Source organism: Mchenga conophoros, linkage group LG15, assembly GCF_057382185.1.
Source record: "Mchenga conophoros isolate Kocher_MC1m ecotype Shallow Benthic linkage group LG15, M_conophoros_male_GT1.1, whole genome shotgun sequence".
NCBI lineage: Eukaryota > Metazoa > Chordata > Actinopteri > Cichliformes > Cichlidae > Mchenga > Mchenga conophoros.
In genome coordinates, this window is record NC_140540.1 from 19567877 (window position 1) to 19592447 (window position 24571).

Here is a 24571-nt window from a genome sequence, read left to right on the forward strand (position 1 = left end):
TGCAGCAGACAGTCGCTTTCTGATATTTAACACCTGCCCAGAGCAGACATGCAAAGTTATGCAACAAGCTGATAAATCAAAAGGACCGCTGCAACTGAATGCCAACATTGTTCTGTGTCTGCGGGATTTTGTAAAACATTTCAAACAAAAGTAGTCAAGGTTTATTCTAGCTCTGAGATGTGATTGACAAATCTTAAAATCTGGTCAGACGTATGTGACCTTAAAATTCTCAAAAGTAATTTTTACCCTGCTGACTTTTGTTGTGGAGCAAGACAGATTTTTTTTAAAGAATACATATTTATTATGAGGTGCTCTGCTGTTTGAGTAAAATCAATGAATGTGAGCTGTGAGGTAACCTGTTAGCATGCAGCATACCATATTCCAATTCACAGTTACGGTTTGTGGTTCGTTCGATCGTGGCTCAAGAGTTGGCAGTTTGTCTTGTAATCTGAAGGTTGCCGGTTCGAGCCCCGTCTCGGTCATTGTGTCCTTGGGCAAGACACTTCACCCATTGCCTACTGGTGGCACCAGTGTCCGGCAGTCTCGCCTCTGTCAGTGCAATGTAGCTACAATGTAGCTTGCCACCACCAGTGTGTGAATGTGTGTGTGAATGGATGCATGACTGAATGTAGTGTAAAGCGCTTTGGAGTCCTTAGGGACCAAGTAAAGCGCTATACAAATACATTTACCATATATATGCAATAGTGATCTCAGCAAAACACAAAAAACCCCCAACAATTACAAGAACTTCAGTGACGTGAACAAAAGACAGTTTGCTCTAAAGAGCAGAAGGCAGGACTTTAGGGAGTGGGCATAGTAACAGACACTGTCGAGTTAGTTTGATATTAGACTGACAGTAAACATGCATGCAGCTTCTGTTTGGTCTCAGAGGGTCGAGGTTATAATAATGGAAAGGTCAGCAGTTTGATCCCTGGCTGCTCCGGTCTACATGTCAAAGCATCCCTTGACAAAAGTACTGAAGCCCAAATTGTCCAAATGTATCCATTGGAGTGGTTATGTGATAGGAAGAAACTGTTCAGAGGTCTAAAATACGTGTGCAAATGTAGCTTAAAACTGAATATTGGTAAATTTTGATTTTAAAAGTCAACAACCAATGAGAGCGATGTGAACTGGTAGCCAAAGTCATGCATCCTGAGATTTGCACAGGGATAGTTGTAGACCGAAAGAAAGAAGCCGAACATTTTGAGATTAAAGTTTATGGAAGTACATCAGCAATGATAACATATGCTCACTTGATCTTTTAATCAGGTATGATCAAAGAGTTTCTCTCAATATCTGAGCCACAAGAGAACCGACTATCACACCAAACGCTGGATGTTGGAGGATGATGATGGAGTGAATGTTAATCAATTGGATCATCTTCATCCCGCAACCCAGTTTATCGACAGAAGAGACAATTTCAGAGACGAGAACTGTATTTCAAAAGGTTTTATTAACATACTTTTTCCATTTAACCAGCCTATACATTTAGTACTAAAAGGCCCTTGTACACTGACCTACCATATTATTAGGTACAGTCTAATGGAATCCAATACTGTTTAAGTGAAATGTTGTGGTCTAAATTTTAGGAATACTTAAAAGTAATGCAGCCCAGCAAACAACTATACAGCAAAAAAAAAAAAAAGTAACCACAAACCAGATTTAGCATTATGACAACATTAAGAAAAGCTTTTAAAAGACCAGCTGATAGATTCAAATGAATTGGATCTCATGAATGTATCTAATAATGTGGTTATAAAATGTAAATGCACAGGAAGAAATCTGATCTTTAGACATTATTTGACAGCTGTTATTGAGGTGAGAAAGTAAAACAATTCAAATGCAGAACACAAACTTGAACTTTTTTCGGCGTAATGAAATGAAATGAAACTTTTCTTTAGGTTAAAGTTCACTTTAAGTTTTACAAGCTCAACATCTGACCAACGGATAAACAAATAAAGCTGAATAAACACTTTAGTGCAGAAAAGTTTGAAGATGTTGCGATTTCTCTTTTTTGCCAAACCACAGAAATCTGACAGACACTATATGGACAAAAGTATTGGGCCACACATCTTAATCTTTGAAGCAAGGCGTTTTGCTACAGGTATTTAAAATCAACCATCCAGTTATTCAGTCTGCCCATACAAACATTTGAAAAAGAATGAGAGTGGTACTTTAATGGGATGCCACAGATATAACAAGTCTGTTTGTGAAATTTCTTTCCTCCTACATATTCCACAATCAGCTGTAAGTGGTTTTATGTCAGACCACATACCCTAATACAGCAATGTGGGTTCTCCAAATGCTGAGGCACAGTAATAGTCACCATCACTCTGCTGACTGAGATCCAAACCTCCTCTGGCATTAACAGCAGCACAATCATGTGCACCAGGAGCTTTTTGGTATAGGTAGGTGTAATGTGTAAGTAACCCACTACTTCTGCTATTACAGTGCATTTTTGAGAGTCCTCATTTAAGTCTTCCTTTACGTACAACTTTTCTATGCATCATAGAAAGCTGTTTGCATATCAAGGTTTTGTTACTTTGGCTGTCAATGTTACACAACCCCCCCCATTTACTTTTAGGCCCACAGTTATTCTACTACAGCACCAATCTATATTTTTTGACATTTGTCAAGTTCTTTACTGCCTTTTTTGCACATTACTTATACTCAAACCTAAATAGGGTACTACCTTTTGTTTCCCATTAAATTTTGCAGGAATCTTTGACATTAGGCACACAAACAAGATCACTGAAAGCTGTGCTTATTGTTTGTTAAGTTGCAGCTCAAATGTAACACAGATGGCAATTTCCATGAAATTTGGTTTGGCTTTGCTCATAGTTAAACCAATCTGTACCGTTTTTCTTTGCCTCCAAAGCATTTTCCAGCAAGAACTCAAATCTGCTGCTGTTGAATTGATGGGATTTCTAAGGTAACAGGAGTGCACAGATAGGAGTCGACAAAATAAATGATCTAGTTTTACCTCGAAAACTTGAACTACAAAAACTAAATAAAAAACACTCACTGAAAAATGTTACCATGCTAATCGTGTGTAATCCTGAGTCCTGAATAAGCCACTGAAAATATTCTGAAAATTCCTTCTATGAATTTTCTTACTTCCCTTGTAAGGAACAAACCCCGTGTGTATCACTTCTTTAAATATAAATAAAGCCTGAACATTATTCTCCTTTTAGATACTATAAGTAAAACTCAATGATACTATGATGCAACTTCAGTAACTAGTCGAGACTCAAGAATTTATTTCCCACAAACCTGTGCCTTTGGTACAGCTGGTAATGCTTGAGTATAACTTCAATTGTATATGGAGTTTGGCAACTTGATGACCCTGGCATTGAACTTGTAGCAGTGTCTCCACTGTGTAAACAAAGACATATGTACTTCTTGTCCAAGTAGTTTGGAGAGTTGGCAAAAAGGCCTGAGGATGGGTGGGTAGACGGGTAGTATGTGGTACTAAAATATTTACCCAAAGTTCAAATACATAATCACCAAATTCAAGAAAACAAAGAAACCAGCACCACAACATACAACTGGGATAGAGGCCCACACCACACAGCATGAATACATTAGTATTCAAAAAAAAAAAAAGTGCTCAAAAGGATAGGAGTGACTAACAGCTAACAAACATAAAGCTTGAATGAAAAAGCAAAGTGAGGAAAACAAAAGCCATGTTCAGAGTTAGAAACACATTTCAAATGCATTAACAGAGAATGGCCTCTACGCTGAGTGAAGATGGCACATTCAGAAGCTTTCACAAGGTCGCTCATAAGCAAAAGATCCGTTATTCAGAATGAGCCAAAGAAGCTCAGCAGTGTACCTTCAAAGGCTTCACTCATCATGTGGTTTTATGTAGATTCATAAAAAAGGTTTTAAAAGGAGAATCTGAGAAGCATTTTGGAAAAAAGGCAAGGAGAGAAATTAAAGAAAAAACAAAAAACTAAACGCAGGGTTGAGCTGTCTCCAGATGGCAAGTCTTTTGTTCCATCTCTCACAGAACACAGCAAGTAGGCCAGGACGACTCGTAACAAACCACGTGGAGCAGAGCGACATCAGCGCATTGCCCTGACCGTCCGCGATGCCCTTCGGCTAATAGGGGGTCACTGAATTAGAGGTGAGCTACAACAGATTTCTGAGTGGGGAGTTTTCCTCCTGTAGGGACAGAAAATATGTGTGGTTTAAAGCAAACCCAACAAATATGCAGTCTGGTTATTTAGACACAAACTTACAGCTTATTTCTTACCAAGAGTGTCTTCCAAGGAGTTTAACATCACCTTGTTGAGTTTTAAAGTCCCCTGTTCCTCGCCTCTGAAGGAAAAACATTGAAGCAATAGTTGTTACTTTCAAGACAAAAAAAAAAAAAAAAAAAAAGACTTAATTAAAATGTAGTTCTAGTGGCACTTTATAGCGTTCACTGGATAATCCAATATTAAAGGGATGCCTCCTACATTTCTTAAAAATCAGTGTTGCAGAGGCATTGTGAGCTGGAAGTAGAAATTAGAGGAATGATATCAACACTAAAGCAAATAAAATCCAAACCATCTGCCAGACTAGATAACAGATAAGAGAGGTAATATATTTTTGGATGAAATGAAAAGAGTAAAACTAAAAAGCTTTGTGGTTTCCACTTTATTCTGACCATAAAGGTTTTGGTTTTCTTGCTGTGTTTTAATTGACTTTTGATCACATTATACAAATGAGCTCAATATTTCCCACACACAAAGGGCATAGGTGTAAGGGTGGGATAGCCAGACAGCCGATCAAACCAACATGGGACACGCAGGTGAGTAAAACCAACATACCCTTTGATTTTCTGCACAGCTCCAAGTCTTATCAAAGCTGCCAGAGCATTCTTCTGGAGGTCCGATGACAACACTTCAATATACCTTAATCTACCTGGAAATACACATGAGCACTTAACATGTAATCATTGGCATAGAGTACTGAATGTTTGAAAATAAAAATCACAAGTAGAAATAAGAAACATTTTGGGAGAGAACCTGTGAGAAGATGTTTGATGATGAACTTCCGGACAGCAGGAATAAACTGTTTTTCTGTCAGACAGTCTTCTTCACACAGGAACCGACACACCACCTGCCACCACAAACGCAAACAAGGAACTGTTAGGACTGATGAGTCAACAGCACCCTCTAGAGGACATCTGCACAAACCTAAGGTATTTTACAAAGTTTCAAAATATAATGAAATAGCTCTAATTATAAACAGGAGCTAACAGATCTAATTATAAATATCCCAGTGTATTACACAATTTAAATTTATATGGTTGAGATTGAGGTGTCCTTCTTATCATACCGTACGTTGTTATTTAAATACAATATATACGAGAAAATTCTAAATTATAATAAATCTCCTTTCAAATCTGATAATTTGTTTTTTAATCATTTGAACCAAACTGCTTTTCTTTGATCTATTTTCATGCACTTGACATCATAATACAGGACTGACTCTTCCAACCTGTTACATGCAAAATACGATCCAGCCAACTCGTGTTCAAAACGACACTGTGTCGCTGTGTATGCATCTCCCTCACCTGGTATCCTTGTAAGAATGGATCGAGAACACTGGTGAGGAAGGCCAAAGTCCTGTGCCCTCTCTCGGTGATCAGAACCTCCTGCTGGTTTATTTGCAGAGCTCCGGTCTTCACCAGCAGGTAACAGGCCTCCTCAAAGTCCTGCCAGACAACAGGAGGTGAGAGAAATATGTCACAATGACCATACAATAATTTATTCATAATTAATCTGGAGTACACCAGCACAGAGAAGATGTGTCTCACCTGTACAGTAGCTCCAGGACAGAGAATGAACTCATTAGAAAACATGTTTCTCAGGAAGCTGAAGCCGTTGTAGATCTCCTCTGGAAGACACATACAGAGGTCACCACCGCATATCATGTACCCCTCCATCCCCAGTATTCTCCATATTCCCTCCCCCATCTCAGCCTTTGTGTCCAAACAGCTCAACCTGTGCTGTTTCTCTGACGCACTCCTCCCTAATCCTGTCCATTCTGGTCACTCCCAGTGAAAACCTCATCTTCACCCCTGCCACCTTCAACTTGGGCTCCTGTCTCTTCGTTTCATCATAGTAGGTCTCACTAATATTTTGGAAACCTTCCCCTTTCACTCTTGTTGCTATCTTCCCATCGCAAATCACACCTGACAGTCATCTCCACCCACTCCTCCCTGTCTGTAGTCTCTTCTGCACCATCCACTGCTTTTGACCCCAGTATTTGAACTTGTCCAGCTTCATGGTTACATCTGCATCATAGCAAATGTGCCAGCATAAACAGGCTGAGTTTAAGTGACTTTTTAAAGACACTTAGCTGCCAGCTGAGTTTAGATTTTTATTTTTTCATTGTTAGTTTGACTTTGCAATATGGATTCACAATTAAAAAAAGATTAAAATTATCATACCATATAAAAACTTTTGACAGATTAAGAACTTCCACAGAATCTAAAACCACAAAACAAAAAAAACAAAAAAAAACCTGAACTGTAAACTGTCACAATGGTCGCGTCTTCCCTTTTGTGACTAAAAACATCCGTGTTAAAAATAGATGTCAGCTCAAGTTAAGAGAACATTTAAAAACCTCTTTTTTCATCAGATAAGTTTAATTTTTTTTTTTTTTTAACCTTGTGCTCAGTTGGCACAAAATTACTTGGAAAAACTGAAAAGGAATTTTCTCGAGATCAACAGTTAGCTCCCATTTCCTGTTACACAAAGTAGATTTAATCTGTGGTGTCCTAACTAACAGTAGTACTACTTGTTTTTCCTGTATTTCTACCTGCACTCATAATGACTGAGCAGGCTGAGAGTAGCACAGTGGTGGCAGTCTTACGTTTCCGGTTGGAGGCAGCAGTGTGGATGGCTGAGGCCAGCAGGGCCGGTCGGATGAAGACGTTTAGTGCTTGATTCCTGTAGGAGACGCAGGAGAGTATGACGACTGCCTGGTTTAGGAGCTCCTCTTCTGGAGTAATGGCACTGCGAGTCTCTCCGGGCACCTGTTGACCTCCTACTTCAAGAGATAATTAACATTCATTTACTTATGTTTTCCTTTTTTGTAAACAGTTTTTAATTGTCTGTGTTTTAAGTGGAGTCAGATTAGAAAGAAAAATAAATAAATCTAGCCGTCCTTTCCTGTGGTTGACTGGCCTCTGTCTTTGTTGATTATTTGTACTGGACTCTGAGTATCAGCTAGATTATTTAAATGTAGTCTTTAGCTCGTGTTTTTATGACTGGGCTAATATTAGAACGATTAAAAAAAAAAAAAAAAAAAAAAAAAATTGACATTGAGAAATAAAAACACCCGGGATAAAACAAACCTTGTTCCAATGCCAGCTGGACTCTTCCCTCAGAGATCCTCACCAGACCTCGATGAAGGGAAAGACTGGAGGAAACAACCTCTGAGGGAGGTATGTGGTCTGAAGAAACGAGAGAATCATAGATGAGGGGAAAAAAAAAAAAAAAAAGATGGGATGGAAATCCCACGTTGTTGAGCTGCATATCAATATCACATCATCCCTATGCATTGCTCTACCCCTGTCGGTTTTTGTTTAAGGTTGCATCTCTCCTTGTTTTGTCTGTGAAGGTTCTCAGTCATCCAGGTCATCGTAGTCAAAGGAGCTTGCAAAGAAAAGCGTCTGGACTTCTTTAAGTTGCTTGAAGACGTTTCACCTCTCATCCGAGAAGCTTCTTCAGTTCTAAGGTCAAATGGTGGAGAGTCCCAGATATAAACCTAGTGGGAATAACCCCCCACAGAGGGACAAAAGGACCCCCTGATGATCCTCTAATCGCCTGAGCCAAGGTGTGAAACTGGGTGTGGGTCCCAATCAGCCAAAGTTTCGGGTGAGTTCATTGTGAAACCTGGCCCCACCTTATCATGCGAATTCCTGAGATCAGAATCTCCTTGTTTTGTTTTTACAAGGTTCCTAAAAACTGTCTGAATTAGTGCAAGTCTCTTGACTGCACTTCACCTAAAACAGGGGTGCCCAATCCCAGTCCTCGAGAGCTACTATCCTGCAGCTTTTAGATGCATCCCTACTCCAACACAGCTGAATCAAATGGTTTGATTACCTCTTCAGCATGCCATCATGTTTGGCAAAGGCCTGATAACAAGCCATTCATTTGATTCAGGTGTGTGGGAACAAGGATGCATCTAAAAGCTGCAGGACGGTAGCTCTCGAGGACCGGGATTGGGCACCCCTGACCTAAAAGGAAATAAAACTTTAGTACAAATGTTTTCACATCATTTGAGTATTTCTTAATGTTAATCTGTTCTTAATCTGCTTTTATCCATGTTGAACTTTTACTTATCTTACCAACATCAGCCTGAGGACTGCATGTATATGTGTCAATGTGCACACAGCCATGAAAAGATTGTATGAACTTTATATCAAGATTGTTCGATTTGGCCTCTTGTTAGTCCTCTCACTTTAGTACATAGAGTTTTCATTATTGCTAAAACCGATAACTGGGCTCATACGGTACCCGGCCAGTGGAGGAAGGCTCCGTAGTGCCGAGAGAGGTCCCTGAGCCACACTGCTTGTTCAGTGAGCTCATCGAGTGCTGTCCCTTGCTTATCCTCCGCCGCCTGTTTCTGCAGCAGGACGAAGGCCAGAAGGACCCAAGGCTTCAGGACCATGTTCTCCTCCTGGGCTCGCACCAGCCTGTAGGCGGAGTCATTCACAAAGCTGAGGATTTCCTCACTGGGTCTCGTGGGGATATGTCTGGAATCATAAAGCTCAAAGTTAGTCGGTACTATATTTTGCATCTGTAACGAGCCTAAACATAAAACTACTTCTTTAGTTAAATAAATACAAAATGTGTACGGCTAACCAAGAGAGAGATGGTTTGAAAATGTGAGCACTGTCCACAAGACACTCGTTAAAGTGAGAAGAAAGAGGCCAAATTCAAAACTTTATAAATATCTAGCATGGATATTGACGGATAGTAATAATGTTTTTATAACTATTCAAGTACAGAAGATAATAAAATGTCCAAAAAAATTTATTTAATAAGGAAAAAGACAAGCAAATGACACAGGGCCAAGTCATGGCTTGGATTTGAGTCATTTTCACAAAATACTAAAAGTTAAAATCAGTGGAAAATAGAGATATTTGAGCTATTTGAGACTACAAATGGAATTTAAATTAAAACAGTACCTTGGTATCAGGTTGAACTGGCTGCGGTTAACTCTGCTTTCAGCTAAACTTCTTACAGACACAGGTTGGCCAAAGTATACGTGGATACTGCCGTAGTCTTCACTGAGGATCTTTCTAGCTTTAAACAGGCCCTACAAAGGAGACGAGAAGAAGAAGAGCAGAGTAATTTACAATAAGTCTTTAAAGACAAAGAAAGACCCACTTACACTTACTCAACACGCTCAAGTCTCCGTGACCCATTTTCCGATACCAACTCTGCGTTTTATTATCATACAGTATGTGTTGGCAAGTCTGCAAGTGAAATATGCATTCAGACTATTCTTTGAAATACAAGTCAGTCAAAAACAAAAAAAGATGTCTTTGATCTCAAGTAATCAGACTAGCTGCTTTACACTTCCAAAATGCCAGAATAAATAACTTTCTGCACTCGAGACTGCCAACTACAGCTTTTGATTTCAACAGCTTTGCTATGATTATGAATTAACGATATTATGTTCACAGTAAACAGGTCTCATGTTACTCACTGAAGTGGACTCCTTGGGTTTTGGCACACCCAGCAGCTCCCTGGCATAAAGCGCCTCCTCCAGAGTCCTCTCATAGCTGATACTCACGGGGACCAAGCTAATGTCAAACACTTCTCCTTTAAGAAATGGGTCCATCACTATATTTAACAGACCTGGAGGAGGACACACAGACAAGGATAAATGCCAAAAGTACATTTACTGCTGAATAAAGTTCTGGTGACACACGGCTAGAAAAATCATCTGCAACCATATCACTTTTACATGTTTAAAGAAACAGCTTCAGATCTACATTTTTCACTAATAACCTGGGAGAGATCCTCTGTGCTCAAACCTGAGCCTTACCCAACTTTGGAGTCAAAGACTTGGCCGTTCGGCTTCTGGTGCCCTCTAGGAAAAATTCAACTGGTGCATATCCGTTCTAAGGTTAGGAGATAAAGAGGAACATAAATGGTATAGAAATACAGAAACAAAAAAAAAAAACAAAAATGTGACTCATTCCAAATCACAATCCTAATGAAGCCGCCTCCTCACCTTAAGCATAATCTTGACATACTCAGAGAAGACAGCCCAGTACAACTTATCTCCACCAAAAGACCTCCGAATAAAGAAAGCTCCAGACATCCGCAGCATCTCCCCAACGACCTTCATCCCCATGAAGTCTGCAGAGAAATGCAAAGTTCATGTGCAAATACTGGTGGTGTATTATAAACCCATCTTTAAAACATACGGTCAAGGAGAATTAAGACCTCTGTGACACAGCAAGCTCTGACGAGCTGATACACATGTAGTTAATAATTTGCTAGCCCATCATATACACACACTTGTTCATTCCTTTGCTTACCCATGCCAGCAGCAATAACAGGTAGAGCCAGGTCGTAGGTGTACAGGATGTACGACATCAACAAGAAGTCCATGTAGCTGCGGTGACTGGGCAGGAGTACTACTGGGTGGTTATGAATGGCCTGCTGGAGCTAACGACAATGAAAGCACAAGTTAAGTGAATCTGTGCGAGTTCGAGTAACTGTCTGAGCTATCATCCCGCACTCACTCTCTGGAGGCCCTCTTCGTTGACACAGATGCTCCTGAACAAGGTTTTAAAGACTTTGGAGAGAGTGAAGGCGAAGAAGCGAACCGTGCTGAGCTGCAAGCGTTGAGCCATCTCCTCCAAGATGGCTGCCGCCTCCCCAGTGACTTCATCTGTGGTCATGCCCTTCTCTTTAGAAACCTCAAATTCAAAATAAATCAATTACAAACAAAGACATGTTAAAACAAATTATGCTTAAAAAAAAAAAAAAAAATGTAAATGTGATTCATTTCTGACAATAAGAATGCAGGATGATTTTTGTCCCTCTCTGTCAATTTTCTTCGTCTATAAACTCGAGAGAAAACTTTGGACTTTGTCTATTTGTAGTAGCTCCTGACTTTGAAGTTTTCACTGTATGAAATAAGGTAATATTTCAAAATAAATTAGAAACCATTTCCTGTTACTGTGTCATAAAACACCACGCTGTCCTTGAATGCTAGTAATGGTGTTAATTTTAAAAAGTGCATGGCACAAACTACATTTCCTCTGATAGCCACTGGAGATTGGCTCAAAAAGCAGATCAATCTTCATGATTTAAGCTTAAAGGTAAAGTCAGGGTTGCCATGATTAAAAGAATGCTGCAGACACAGGTGGCTGTAGCTGCAATTAGGTTAAATGTGTTTTCTACACTTAAACTAAGGTCATTTGAGTTACTAAATTGGGCCTCTTAGCTGCGTTTGTGGTGTCGGTGTCTCCTGAAGCACTTTTATTATGTGGTTAACTGTGCTGAGCTTCATACCTGTCTGTGCTCAACTCTAAAGCTGTGTAAAACTTGTTACTTTAGCTCGCTTGCACACATTTTCTTGTTGCAGAAACCCTTGAAATAAATGCGTTAAAGAATGGAAAGTGCAGGAGACATTTTTCACTGAGAAATGTAATTTTCTGAACTGAAGAGAAAAATACATCCACCAGGTATAACCAGAAAGCCAATTTACCTGAGTGATGACATAACCCAGCTGATCAGACTGCAGCACCATTTGCTTCAGCTCACTGACTTTGCATGGAGTCAATCCTTTGTAAAGAACAGGAGTGTAACATTTGAGAGCGTATCTTAAGTCACTGGAGTTCCTCCTCTCCTCCAGAATATCCTCAAAATCATCTCTCTTCTTTAGCATAGGATCTCTATGCTATTAAGAAAGGGACAAAGTGCACTATTAGAAACATGCTTTACTCATAGTTCTCCCTTATATAACATGAGTGACAGTGAAGACAACCACAGACAAATCCTATAGAGGTGAAAAATTGACAGTTGATATGTTTGCAATGTACAAACAGATGTGGCATGCAATGCACGACATCAGCATTTATTGTAAAAATTGTTGTCCGGTGCTGCAGCATTTTTGACACAAACAAGCGACATTCACATAAGCCCACATTCAAAATTTTTGTTAAGCATAAAAGATTTCTTGACACCACTGAAGGAGTGTCAAATTTGCTGCTGGAAATCTTGTTTAACGTTTAAGTTCAAACAATACCTCATATCTAATTTCCTATCCATGTTCTCTTTAAGTAATCAATGAGCAGCACTTACAAATATCCACTGTGAAATAAAAAGTGCAATACTGCCCTCTAGGGGTGAAGCTGAAATGGACGCCAAAATTATCACACAAACCTGCACTTTTTTTGGTTATGACAACTATGACAGCGTGTCAGACATGTACATATACTTATAGCGTCAACGCTGCTCGCTTACCAGTATTGTGTGTATATAAAAAAAAAAAAAAAGTGATTTCTGGAATTGTAATTTTCATTCTCAAAATAGGCCAATTTTACTTTGATGTGCATGAACACATCAGGGCTCTAAGTTACTGGCACATTCTTAAAGCTTGAACAAACACATGCCACAGTTATTTTTAGTTCTATGATTTTTAGATGTGCAAAAAATATGGCATTAAAAATATTTTTTTACTAAAAATTAAGAGCACCACACGCTTCATTAACGCTCACATCCGGTCCAGTATGTTGAAAGCAGTCACTGGTTGAAAGTAACAAAGTGCATAAGGTAATATCTGCTATAAAAAAAAAAAAGTGCTTGAATACAGTAAGCTTTATTAGAGCACTTTAACGTTTTTTTTTTTTTTATGTTAAACCAACGCATTAAGTTCACTTGTGATTAAAGGGGCAGTACACACAAATCATGAGAGAGTAGCTTATTATTCCCCCCACCACCACCACAGTGAAACTGAATAGGAAACCAGCAGATACTGGTACCATGAGGAGCAGGATTAGGAAATACTGTCGCAACTGTTGCCTCATAGAAGTTTGACATTGGGCTCTTCTTTTGACAGGGTTAGTGCAACTCCAAAGTTAAGTAGTTTTCGCTTAAATCTTCTCGGAAATAAAACATGAGGCCATACATTTTGTCTCCTGTCTGAAAGCTTGAAGCCTGAAACTTCAGGGATATGAGCAAAGAAACTGGCACGATGTAGGAAATCAGTTCGTTACCTAAATTAAAGTGATCCGATCTAGACAGACAGAGACACACACACACACACACACACACACACTTTCCCAACAACATAACCAACTACATCCAAACACAACACAGCAACGTTAAATTAAATCACCAGCTTCCGCTAAGAAATCACACCACGCATTCTTGTAGTTAAACGTATTTTTCCCACGTTAACCACAAAATTAGCGCATGTTTTAAGCCTGCGTCGCTGCAGACGTGCACAATTCAGCACGAAACCGTTTGAATGAAATGTCAAATGTCAAATAGTGGTCACCGAGCGAGGGCGGAGAGCTGAGCTAGCTTAGCCCGCTGGCTGAGACCTGCATACCTACCGAATAAACAGCTTCGGAGGCCATGTCACACTTTACAAACACACGAGCGATACATCCAGCGAACTTAATACGTGCACGTTTATTTTGCACGGTCCTGTCTCTTCTTATCACACTGTTAGCTGGTAACAACACCTGAAAACTTCACATGGGCGTATTTAACAAGTGGCATTTCCGTGGCAGCATTTTAGCCCTTCCCTCTTTTACCTACGGTGGCCGGACAGGACTAATATGCCGGGTTGCACTGCATGTACCATGTACCATGTGCGCTCTGTTGTCATTGAAACGAGCAAGTTAGCGACAATACTTAAGCTCTCATTTTTACCGCTTACTCTGCTTATTATTAGCACGAAATGGGGTCCGAAAGAAACGGGAATAAAGACGAAGATTGCTTGTTTCTGGAGCATGTTTTGGACAAGCTTTATGACTTTGGTAAGTGTGGTTAGCTGGCTGGCTAATGTTAGCTTTACTGGCTACTTTAAAGGCTGGTACTGTGTTTGAGATTTGCTCTATTACTTGTTGGTTATAATATTATGTTTCATGAGTCTACTTGCAAGGAAAAGAAGCATCGAAAAATGTCTTTAAATTATGTTACATGTTTCGTTGTATTAGCCAGAATAGTTACTCTAAAGTTAGCTCATGTTTACTGAGTTGTCACCTAAAATGAATATTATACCAGTAAATGGCAGAAAACTCTCTTAGTATACAAAGCTCAGCTCAGCTTTGCTTATGTTGCACCATCCATATAAACGTGCAACTCAAAGGGCTTCACATGGCTATAATAAAAAAACACAGAAAAGCAACACTGGTGATTTTTAATGTACATGAACCACATGAGTAAATGACAGCGTATTATATTATACAGTAAATACTGAGATTCGCATACCGAGATTAAAAAAGCATGAAAATTAAAAATAAGTCAAGTGTCGAAACTTGATAAAAAGCTTCTCCATCTGACAACTGCTTCAGCTTCCATCTCGCAGCTACCTCCAGCATCATAATCTTTCACACCAACCAACACAAACGTGTCCTCGTTCACTACATCCATGAATTTTGTCTCCAAACTGCTCAACCCGAGCTGTCCCTCTGATGTACTCCTTTCTAATACTGTCCATTCTGGTCACTCCCAGTGAAAAGCTCAACAGCTTTAGCTCTGCAACCTCGAGCTTAGTCTCTTTGTTTCATCATAGTAGGACTCACTAATGTTTTTTAAACCTTCGCTTTCACTCTTGCTGCTATCCTTCTGTCACAAATCAGCTCTGACACTCATCTCCACCCTACCTACACTCCTTTTCACCTCTGTTATGCACTGACTGTTATGCACCTAGATAGTTAAAACTGAGCCACCTTCACTACCTTAACTTATTAGGTCTGCACTGTTACATCTGTCTCCCTCTCATTCACACACGTATGCTGTCTTACTCCTACTGACTTTCATTCCTCTTCTCTGTAGTGCAGTCTAGATAAAAACAAATATAGTTCATGCAATGTAGTTAAGCAGCACCACAAACTGCATTCTCGACATTTTCATAAAGTTATATTGTGACTCTTTGATCAAGTTAATGCAAATCCTGAACATTGTCATTATTAATGTATCAGTGGACAGGGCACAAGCAGGTTTGGTGGAGTGGTGACGGCAAGTGTCGGGGGTGATTTGAGATAGAAGGATAGCAGGAAGAGATTTATTTTAATACTGCTTTGCTGGACTGCATTAGTTGCAGTTTAGTTTTTGCTACAGAAGTGCAAAGTTACCTATACTTTAAAAGTCAGGTGTCTGCTACTTTCTTGTGTTACTGACTTTACCAGAGTTCATGGCCAAGTCATGTAAACAAAACGTTACAGGGTCTGGATTCTGAATCATATTGTTGATTGATGATGTAGGATCAGGACCAAAAAAGAAGTCTCAGAAGAAGAAAAAACGAAAAAGATGCGAAGATTGGGAGGAAGAAGAGGAGCTCCCTGCAGTGAAGGATATATGCAGTGACACTGAAGACTACAGAGCAGAGCAACATGATGCTGAGCAGCAGCAGCAGCAGCAACAACGAAAGGCTGAGCAAACGGGTAGGCAGCATAGCAACAGTATATAACACCCTCAGTCATTTCACTTTTGTCTGTGAGTCATTAAGTTTTCTTTCTTTTCTTTTTTTTTACTCATTAATCTGATTCATCCCATTTTCTAGCCTTCGAGCAAGTGAACCAGGTGGAGGTAGTCACATTTCAAGACCCCTCAAAGAAAAGAAAAAAGTCAACACCAAACCCCAACAAAACACCTGTAAGTCTGTTGTACTTGAGCTTACTGTGGCTCTCTATATTTGTTTGGAGGCTGGTATAGTTCAGTTCATGTCGATGGTGTGCAAAAAAAAAATCTTGTATCCAGCTAGCAACTGGTGTTGGGAGTCGTTACGGATATTACACATTTTTCTTGTTACTTTTCATAAAAGTACATTACTTAACTACTTCTTTAGAAACATGAACACGTAGAAACTGAGTCTATGGGTGTGACTTTTACCTGTTGAAGATCAGGCTTTGGCTGCTGGGCTGGGTCAACATTCACTCAGTTTCATCACCACTCTGGGTTCTTAGCTGGCCTAGCATTAGCATGCTGTCTGTGCAGATATTTGCAAAGCTGCAGTTCTGTTAGCAGCAGACTGATGTTTGTGCAGTTTGCACTTTTTAAAATTTTTATTGTATTTTTTTATAGCACAACAGGAAAAGAGCGCAGTGGTAATGTCCATATCACTACTGCTCTAAAGCTGTAACGCTGTAGATCGCTCCACCCTTTACCTCCTCACACACCCAAATTAAAATCAAACCTTTGTAATGCAAGTAACAACGTAATTGTAACTGTTTTAATTTGTTTTTATCAATTTGGGGGGTTAAATGTGCAGAAAGAGTAGATTAGAAACAGAGTTATGGATGCTACCTATAGAAGGATCAGCAGCAGTGGCTTCTGTGCCAATAGGCTTAATAGGAAATGCAGTCATCTCCTCTTGTCACAGGCATTTTTTTAGGAGCTGTTGCAGTTCATTTTACAGCATTTTCATCTTGGAAACTTGTTTTCCAGTTGATACTATGAAACCTGCTAAATCCTACTGTTTGACCTCCAGCAAACCTCCTTTAAAGATCCTCCTGTCAGAAATGATTCTCATCACTTTCCTTTTCCTCCCGTCTTCATTGCCTTTGGGTTTCTGCTGTCATCCCTTCCAGGCCCTTCACATAGCAGAAAAGGAGCAAAGCGACCAGCTAGGAGAACTCAATTTGGAAAAGGTGATGGTTTCACCACAGTTTACTTCAATTTACTTTGTTATTGCTTCTTCACAAGATTGGAATCCATGTTTTGTTCATGTGTGTGTATGTATATATATATATATATATATATATATATATATATATATATATATATATATATATATATATAGCTGTAGATTATTGTTCTCTGAAAAATATAATTAGCAGTCATGTAGCTCTTCATATCTACATGATTTCTGTTGGCTTTTACTGTATTTGTGTGCTGGGGTCAGGCTCGTCTGGAAGTCCATCGGTTTGGAATTACAGGCTATAAGAAGGAGGAGCAGCGTGTTTTTGAACAGGACAGAGCGGTCATGTTGGGAGCCAGAGTAAGAGCAACATTTTAATCCAACTTTTAAATTTTGCTATAGAGCAGATTTTTTTTATGGCCCAATTTTCATGTATTTAATGTCTCTATCAGCCTCCTAAAAAGGAATATGCGAACTATAAGATACTTCAGCAGCAAATCAAAGAGAAGAAAGAGAAGGAAAAGGAGGAGGCTCAGCTGGTACGACCTGCACTTTCAGGCCAGTCACACTTACAGGAAAATTACTTCTATTTGCTGTTCTTAATGTAGCATAAATTATTTCTTTTTAGGGCCTGAAGAAAAAGAAGAAGAAGAGTAAGCAGAGGTAGGTGAATAAAGTCACACCTTTCTTAAATATCATTGATTATTTACCTTAATTATGAACTTTAATTATTGTTAATGAAATACTTCCCCATCATAGAATTCATCCTAACTCTTCAAAAATTAGTAATTAAATATGAAAATATACTATTTTCATATAGTATATTTATAGTATAATATAAAATATTTTATTTTTTATAATTTCTGTGGCTCCAACCTGTGTTTGCTTCTACTGCTCTGTCAGAAACAGGAAGACAACTGTACCCTCGGGTCCTGGCGCAGCCCCCTCTGGTCAGGTGGGCCGCTTCAAGAACGGCATGCTGCTCCTCAGCTCCAAGGAGATCCAGAAGATCAAAGGCAACAAGTGAGGAAAATAGGAAATGACCAAAACAGAGAACGATGTCTAAAAGCAAACTGTTTAACAGTCTTTCAGTGTATTTAAATCAAAGTGGCTGTTGCCCCCCTGAATGTTCATGATACAGCCCTGAATGAGATTTTCAGTGGCTTCTAAATTTCTTTCTGATTGATAACTTTAAAAAGGGGCAAATTCTCAGTGTATACGTGTTTTAACACGCTAATGCAGAGTTAGTGGTGTTTGAGTTTTTCCCCTGTACTTTATGGCCTGCGCTAAAATAAATATGTAATAGTTTTGCTCTCTGAGAACGACGTGTCAGTTATGGTGATACCGTAAAAGACGTGTAGAACATAAGAGAGAAGCAAACACTAACAGAAAACCAGCTGAGTTCGTCTGCTCTGAAGCAAAGAATAACAGAATCAGTGCTTCTCTGCTGTGTTATAAATCAGTCCTAAAATATGATTAATATTTAATTACTTGCCTTTCAATTTATTATTTATGTTTTGTATTCTGTTTTGATCATTTTTATCTGAAAGTAATTTTGTGTTCTTCTCAATTTAATGGCAAATTTGGAGGTATGGGGCAGGGCAGGTCAACACCCACGTGTCCTTGTATTCATCGTGTTGCTCTGTCATCAGTTATCTGAACTACAAGCAGGAGTAACAGAGGGGCAGAACTGTTAGCTCTCATGTTAGTCCGCATCCCAACAGCGGAACTGGGGAAGGCAGTTGATGCATATTCAATGTTGAATAAATCGCGGCTGCAATCAGAGCTCTCACTCATATATGAAAACCCTGACTTCAGGATGTGTAGCAGCGCATGTTTGAGCCCTTTAATAAAAACAACTTACAGGATGTTTTCCTAAACTTTGGATTCTGATCACTGAACCCATGATGACCATAAAGTCTGAATGATGCTTTTACACACTCAAATGACTCAAGGCATTAAAGGACACAGGACAGACTGAAGGCACTGGCAATGCTGTCAATCGAAAAGCAACTGAAGCATGAAATTCTGATTTCAATAAAACTGTGATTGACATTACACACAAAACCTTTTGTGTTGTTTATCCAATAGTCAAGACTAAATAACCTGCTAAAAAGAAAAAAATGCCTTATTTATCTTAGTTTTATTCTTCGTATTATACCTCGATAGTTGGTGTTGTGTATATTGGATAAGACAGACTTTTCAGTCACTTGTGACATTCATCTATTGCACTATATCCGGTTAACATATTCAAAGAAAATCTGTTGCTGCTTGCAGACAGATTCATATTGTAATAATCATTAATTGTAATATGATTAAAGTTTTTTTTTAATGTAGCTGCCCAAAGATGTCACAATAAATATGGGTGTGGTTAGCAATTCGGCACCAGAGCCAATGTCTGCCCCACTGTTGTTTATACTCAGGAGCCGCTACTGCTAATGATCCTATTAAAGTGGATTTTCAAGATATGAAACAATTTAAAGGGTAAAAAGCTGTGGTTAAACGTTTGGTGATAAAGTACATATTTATTTTCTTTGTTTTGCAGGTGAGGAATTTGAATCCTACAGAATGGAAAATGCATACCAGCATGTTATGGAGAGGAAGTGGACACAATAGACATTTCCTGATAATATGTCACTGTCTGGGAGGGATGGTGTTACTGGTGACTATTGTGTGAGAAATTCAGTGGATTGATCTTCGACTGTGCATCATGGACAAGTCTTAAAGCACATAACTGGAGACCGAATACTGTCAAATCATCTTCCATCACAGTTTATTTATTTTGTTTTTATAAATGACAAAAAAGAGACATTTGTGTATCTTGTGTTGTACACTGACATTTTTAAAAGTATGTAATTGCAATGCATTTCTCATTTACAAACTGAAATGTAGTTGTACAAAACATTTATATTGGCAGGAAGGGACTGGATCATAACAGGGCAGGTGGGCCTAATAATTAAAAAATTACACGCAAGTAAAGTCTTGGCAGAAGTTTTCAAGATGAAACGCACATGCACACGCTGAATGGACCGTGAGAAAGCAGAATGATCTTACAGTTTTTCTCCCATATTAACCATCTCTTGCAGTCGTTTCCATTTTGTTAAAGGGAAAACATGACAGTTGGAGTTTTGCGACACTATGATAAAACAAGACCTTTGAGTTGGCAGTGTGCAGCTGGGTGAGGTCACAAATTCTCACACAGTTTTCTTGAAGCAGCCTTTTTGTTGTTGTATATACAGTTCAAAAAGAGGAAAACATGAAGCTCATCTGCAGCGTGTCACATGTTTGAAGCTGTAAGCACATCTCCTTTATTCAGAAAATATTTTACAGACGCGGGCCGTTTTCGACTTGCAATCCTTACTGGTCAAACACAGACCATATTAGTAGCCATTCAAGAGGATATTATACAAAAGAAAATACATAATTAAATATTTATAAATACTTTATAGAGTAAATAAATTACATTTTTTCCTCTACTTTTTCAAACATAATCTAATAATACTAGTGTAATTCCCAGCACCATACCATTAAAATTAAATTGGTAAAATATGTCACATTCATGGGTGGGTAAGTGTTGAGTAAAGGGACATTTCATACAGGAACTCTTACAAATACATCTGGACAGAAGTGACTGCAGCATGAATATTTTAATATGCAAGATTTGTTTTTTGTTCGTTTCTGTGAAATAATATTGTTTTAAGTGATTTTTAGGCAAGAAAATATGGAACCAAATGTTAACACAGGGTGAATTTGAGCCCCTCAGCAGAAGCTTTAATTGCCTCCAGTCACGATTTCCTGACTATCATTTTGACATCCATACAGACCACAGAGACATAACCCCAAATCATCCAACTTTTCAGAAGGCTGGTTACACGATATTTCACTTTTGTCTAGAAATCTATTCCTGTTACAGCAAATTCAGCCTCAGGGCAGGTTTCTGCATCTGGCGTGGGAGGTGGCAGCAAGGTCAGAGCTGAGCAGCCAGAAGTGATGTAAATGTAGCCCTTAGGTGAAAGCTGGCAGTCTGGGGCACATCAGGTAAAAAAAAAATGTAAGCTGCTTTAAATTCTGACATTTGCACTAACGCTGTATTCATGTTACAAAGGAAATATGTTACATTTAAGTGAAGAGAGTACTTGGGTTAAAAATCTTCACTTACAGATGAATGTAAACTTAAATAGATCTTGTCATCATGATTTAGTCAACAGGCTTGGTGTAAGTGCTTTTTTGCCACTTGGGTGCAGTTACTGCAGTATCTGCTTGAAGTATACATATCTAGCTCCATTTTTGGTTCAGTTCAAAAGATCTGGTTCATTAACTTATAAAACCTACACTATTAAACCATCTGTATGCTAACTTTGTTGAGCTCTAGCAGGTAGCTTCAAAAAGAAGAAAAAAACAGGCAGACAAAGCATTGCTTCTTTTCCACTGGCGTCTTAATGTCTTTCTGAAACTCAGTGTGGTTCTACCCATTTCCACCAAAAATAACTGCATTTTTAAAAAGGCTGGTATCAGCACAGTGCCACAAAATTGCCGTTCCCGATGCTAGAAGCATTAACACACAGATTCAGATTTTCTTCCCACTGAAACGACCCTCCATCTAAAGCTACACAGTGGTTATGCAATGTTAAAGCAAATGTTATTGAATCGATTGAAGTCACATTAAAAAAGGGTTAACAGCAAACACCAAATGGCAAATGATTGGCCAAACTGAGCAAAAGCAATGCTGGCAGGTTTTAAAATGCTCCATGGAGGCCTTGATTTCTCTATTTATTTTCTTCAGCTGAATTCTGTTTAATTCAATTGAATGGGTACCTGTGACTAAATTGTTTTCCTTCTCCAATAGTCAGTCTTTTGTCCTTTCACGCGCTCCTTTTTTCCCCCCCTTTCTCATCACCTCCCAACCGGTCCAACCAGATGGCTGCACCTTTCCTGACCCTGAGTCTTCCTGTTTAAAGGGAGATCTTGCTTCCCAGTATCGCCAAGTGTTTGCTCGTAGGGCATCGTGCGATCATTGGGGTTCTTACTGTAATAGTGTAAAGTCTTTACCTGGAGGCAGCTGTTGTTGTGAATTGGTGCTATATAAATTCAATTCAATTAAATTGAGTTGATACTGGTGATAAATCCCTTCTGGACACCCTGTACATATTACACATCATAGTATATGGAATTACATTTGACTTGACTTTATGAGTTCACTATTTGTGGCTCCCTTGAGATCATCATTCTCAGAAATATTTTATATAGCCCAGGTGTATGAAATGCCTATAAATAAGATATACTGCAATGCAAATGTAAAGAATTTAACATTCAAAATATCAATGTTGATTTAAAAATAAATATAATATCCCATCTCTACCTCCTAAAAACTTAGTAAAACGTCCAAATAAAGAAAAAATAAAGATATTTACTTTATTTTAGAAACCTAGATCTCTACTAGTAACTAAATGTTTTTAAAATAGGCATTCAAAATAGACCTGATCATTTCCTGTAAAAATACCAGTAATTCTTAACCTTACACATTATTTCTGTTCATTTCTGTGGTATATTTTAAAGAATGAGGGTGCAGTAAGTATACAAGTGCTACACTAATTTGTCAATGTAAAATGTTCAACCCTTTTAATGTAAACTTTATGTTTAAATGTCCAAAATATCATGAGATAGTTTGTGATTTACAGTAACATAAATCCTGACACATTTTAAAAAGTCTGTGATGAAAAGCATGAAAACAGATATCGGCAGGTTTTGTCGGGGATGCCTTAATCTTGTTCTCGCCACCGTTCACCAGCAGGGGGCGAGCTGTTATAGCGGTTGGTTTCAGGGTCCCTCATTGCAAAGACAAACGGTACACTATTTACAATACAGCTTCAGATAGTTTGTAAACTTGTTTGAATCCATGCTTAATGTCACATGTTATAATCATAACTCACATATCAGTATTTACAGTTTGAGGATGTCCATTCACATGTAAACCCACTGTCATGTGGTAATGTCAGTCTACCTCTCAAACTCACATTATAGGGAACAGAAATGGCTCAGATATAAACAAGTCGTAGATTAAATAACCTCAATTAATGAATTCTTCCATTCCATGAACTGATAAAACATACATAAACAGTGTACTTATACCTATGTACTTTATACAGTGTCTCATGTCCTGAGTCACAGTGGTCTGGTTGAAGCTACTGTCCTCTATAGGCTGCCATATCTAGTCCCTGATGATAAATGTAGCAGCTTATGTAGCTTTACCTGATGTGACTTTAAAAGATAACGTTCAGGGCCACAGATAAAAGGTGTCTGAAAGCATCTTGAGATTCTGCAGTGAGACTGAGAGATGAGCACAGAATGAAATGTTCTTGAGACGACCATACTTTTCTCATCGACTGGGGGTGTATTATATTATCTTTAAATTGTAAATCAAAGAAAATGAAGTTTGGCTCGATTCTACTTCGTTTTAGCATTTTCTGACAATGATCTGTCAAAGTCAAAACAGTTCTTTGAGTCTGAGATGCCCCTGCAGGCAAATAGGTTTGTTTCAGTATGCAAATTGCATGGCCACGTGATTTATTAAATACCACAGTAATGTTTCTTACTGGCCAGTGGATAAGTCATACCAAGTGGTGCAATCATTTTCATGTTCTAGCAGAGTCCAAAAGTTCACTGCCAAAGACGTCGAAATGTGGCGATCTGCTACATCTTAGTGGGAGCTTTTTTGATGTCGGAGTTTTAGGTTTTTAAGACAAATAAGGAAAAGAAAAGGCTGGTGGTCTCTAGGCCTTTGAGACTGTGAATTTCAAAATAATACACCCCTGGCTCGGTAGATCTGTCAGATTACTGAAAAATGAAATGGAATTAAGTTCCAGCCTTCTCAGACTGACCTCAATATGTAAACCGTTCTGACAACACTATCAAACGATCTTTGCGCCGCTTTGCATGAGAAAGAGAGTCGATCATGAGGGAAGCTTTGCCGGCTTTAAGATGGCTGTCAGATTCCTTACCACAGATAAGAAATCACAGAGAAAACAGAGAAGGCAGTGCTGTTGGAGTCAACACTGAGATGAAAGTGTGAAGCGAGAGTTTAGCTTTTAAATATTTTATGAGAGAAAAAACCCATGGTGCCACTACACAAGTCCTACAAATGACTCGTGTTCATCTCGGCTGTAAACACACCTGAGAGAGAAGCAGAGCAACAAAAAGCACTGCTGAATCATTTCTCTCAGGAGTTTTTTTTCCACCTCCTAAAAACTGTGTTGCTTGTGGTCTATTTTTTCTTTATTTTTCAACTCACAATGATCTTTCCTGCACAATATAAAATCTTTAAGGGGCGGAGTTAAGCCCAGATTGTTTAAAATAACATAAACTGTGCAAGCTGGAATATAGATAATATCAGTGTTGTTTGTATCTTTGAGAAAAATAAACTGGGCAGTGGAAAAAAGTATGGCCCTCCAGCCATCTCTGCAGTGACGTCGTCAAGCTGTAATCATTACATTTATAGCCAATAAACTTGTCACTTCTCTAAAAAGTCGTGGAGCTGAAGATTGTCCAGGTTAAGGGTCAACTTGAGAAGGATGGGAGAGGAACAGATCCCATCTGACAGTACTGGACATGACATCATTGGTTTGTATCCAGGGCACGCTCAGAGTAAGGAGGGAGCTCTTACTGTTTGATATTCTTTGGAACTTCCAGGCCTGTCACTAATGTCACCTGAAATAGAGAAACGGAAAAAACA

The 24571-nt window shown here is 38.8% G+C and overlaps 3 protein-coding genes across 6 annotated transcripts in view; 1 reads left to right on the top strand and 2 right to left on the bottom strand.

Annotated features, from left to right (window-relative positions):
- Positions 1–1434: 1434 nt before the first annotated feature.
- On the bottom strand, positions 1435–13790 carry gnpat (glyceronephosphate O-acyltransferase). Of its 2 annotated transcripts, none has more exons than XM_085248095.1 (17): positions 13589–13790; positions 11737–11928; positions 10766–10942; positions 10559–10688; positions 10249–10376; positions 10060–10135; positions 9718–9869; positions 9194–9324; positions 8520–8758; positions 7355–7453; positions 6871–7044; positions 5810–5889; positions 5567–5707; positions 5016–5109; positions 4818–4911; positions 4259–4323; positions 1435–4167 (listed from the first exon to the last, which is right to left on the bottom strand). In XM_085248095.1, the coding sequence occupies exons 1-17, from the start codon at positions 13610–13612 to the stop codon at positions 4124–4126; spliced, it is 2040 nt and encodes a 679-aa protein (XP_085104221.1). In that variant the 5' UTR covers positions 13613–13790; the 3' UTR covers positions 1435–4123. The 2 variants fall into 2 exon arrangements, with proteins under 2 accessions (XP_085104221.1, XP_085104220.1); XM_085248094.1 differs by having other exon boundaries at positions 6871–7047.
- Positions 13776–19821, top strand: fsaf1 (40S small subunit processome assembly factor 1). Of its 2 annotated transcripts, XM_085248096.1 has the most exons (9): positions 13777–14017; positions 15467–15646; positions 15766–15857; positions 16793–16852; positions 17107–17202; positions 17295–17381; positions 17471–17505; positions 17746–17865; positions 19388–19821. In XM_085248096.1, exons 1-9 carry the CDS (start codon positions 13939–13941, stop codon positions 19389–19391), a joined length of 753 nt encoding a protein of 250 aa, XP_085104222.1. In that variant the 5' UTR covers positions 13777–13938; the 3' UTR covers positions 19392–19821. The 2 variants fall into 2 exon arrangements, with proteins under 2 accessions (XP_085104223.1, XP_085104222.1); XM_085248097.1 differs by lacking the exon at positions 19388–19821 and having other exon boundaries at positions 13776–14017; positions 17746–17869.
- A 681-nt stretch (positions 19822–20502) lies between these two features.
- trim67 (tripartite motif containing 67) overlaps positions 20503–24571 on the bottom strand; it is a 60099-nt gene continuing 56030 nt past the window's right edge. For both annotated transcript variants that reach the window (XM_085248093.1, XM_085248092.1), the window contains one exon: positions 20503–24546. In XM_085248093.1, the coding sequence (XP_085104219.1) occupies positions 24499–24546 (48 nt within the window). In that variant the 3' untranslated portion in view covers positions 20503–24498. The remainder of the gene's footprint in view (positions 24547–24571) is intronic.

Excerpts from the sequence above, each read along its gene's own strand:
- gnpat (XM_085248094.1), bottom strand. The coding sequence starts at position 13,612 with ATGGCCTCCGAAGCTGTTTATTCG. Across the intron at positions 5,708-5,809 it reads GTCCTGGAGCTACTGTACAG|GACTTTGAGGAGGCCTGTTA; the intron begins GTGAGACACATC and ends GTTGTCTGGCAG. Across the intron at positions 5,110-5,566 it reads CATTCTTACAAGGATACCAG|GTGGTGTGTCGGTTCCTGTG; the intron begins GTGAGGGAGATG and ends TTGTGGTGGCAG.
- fsaf1 (XM_085248097.1), top strand. The coding sequence starts at position 13,939 with ATGGGGTCCGAAAGAAACGGGAATAAAGACGAAGATTGCTTGTTTCTG. Across the intron at positions 14,018-15,466 it reads GGACAAGCTTTATGACTTTG|GATCAGGACCAAAAAAGAAG; the intron begins GTAAGTGTGGTT and ends TTGATGATGTAG. Across the intron at positions 17,203-17,294 it reads CGGTCATGTTGGGAGCCAGA|CCTCCTAAAAAGGAATATGC; the intron begins GTAAGAGCAACA and ends TGTCTCTATCAG.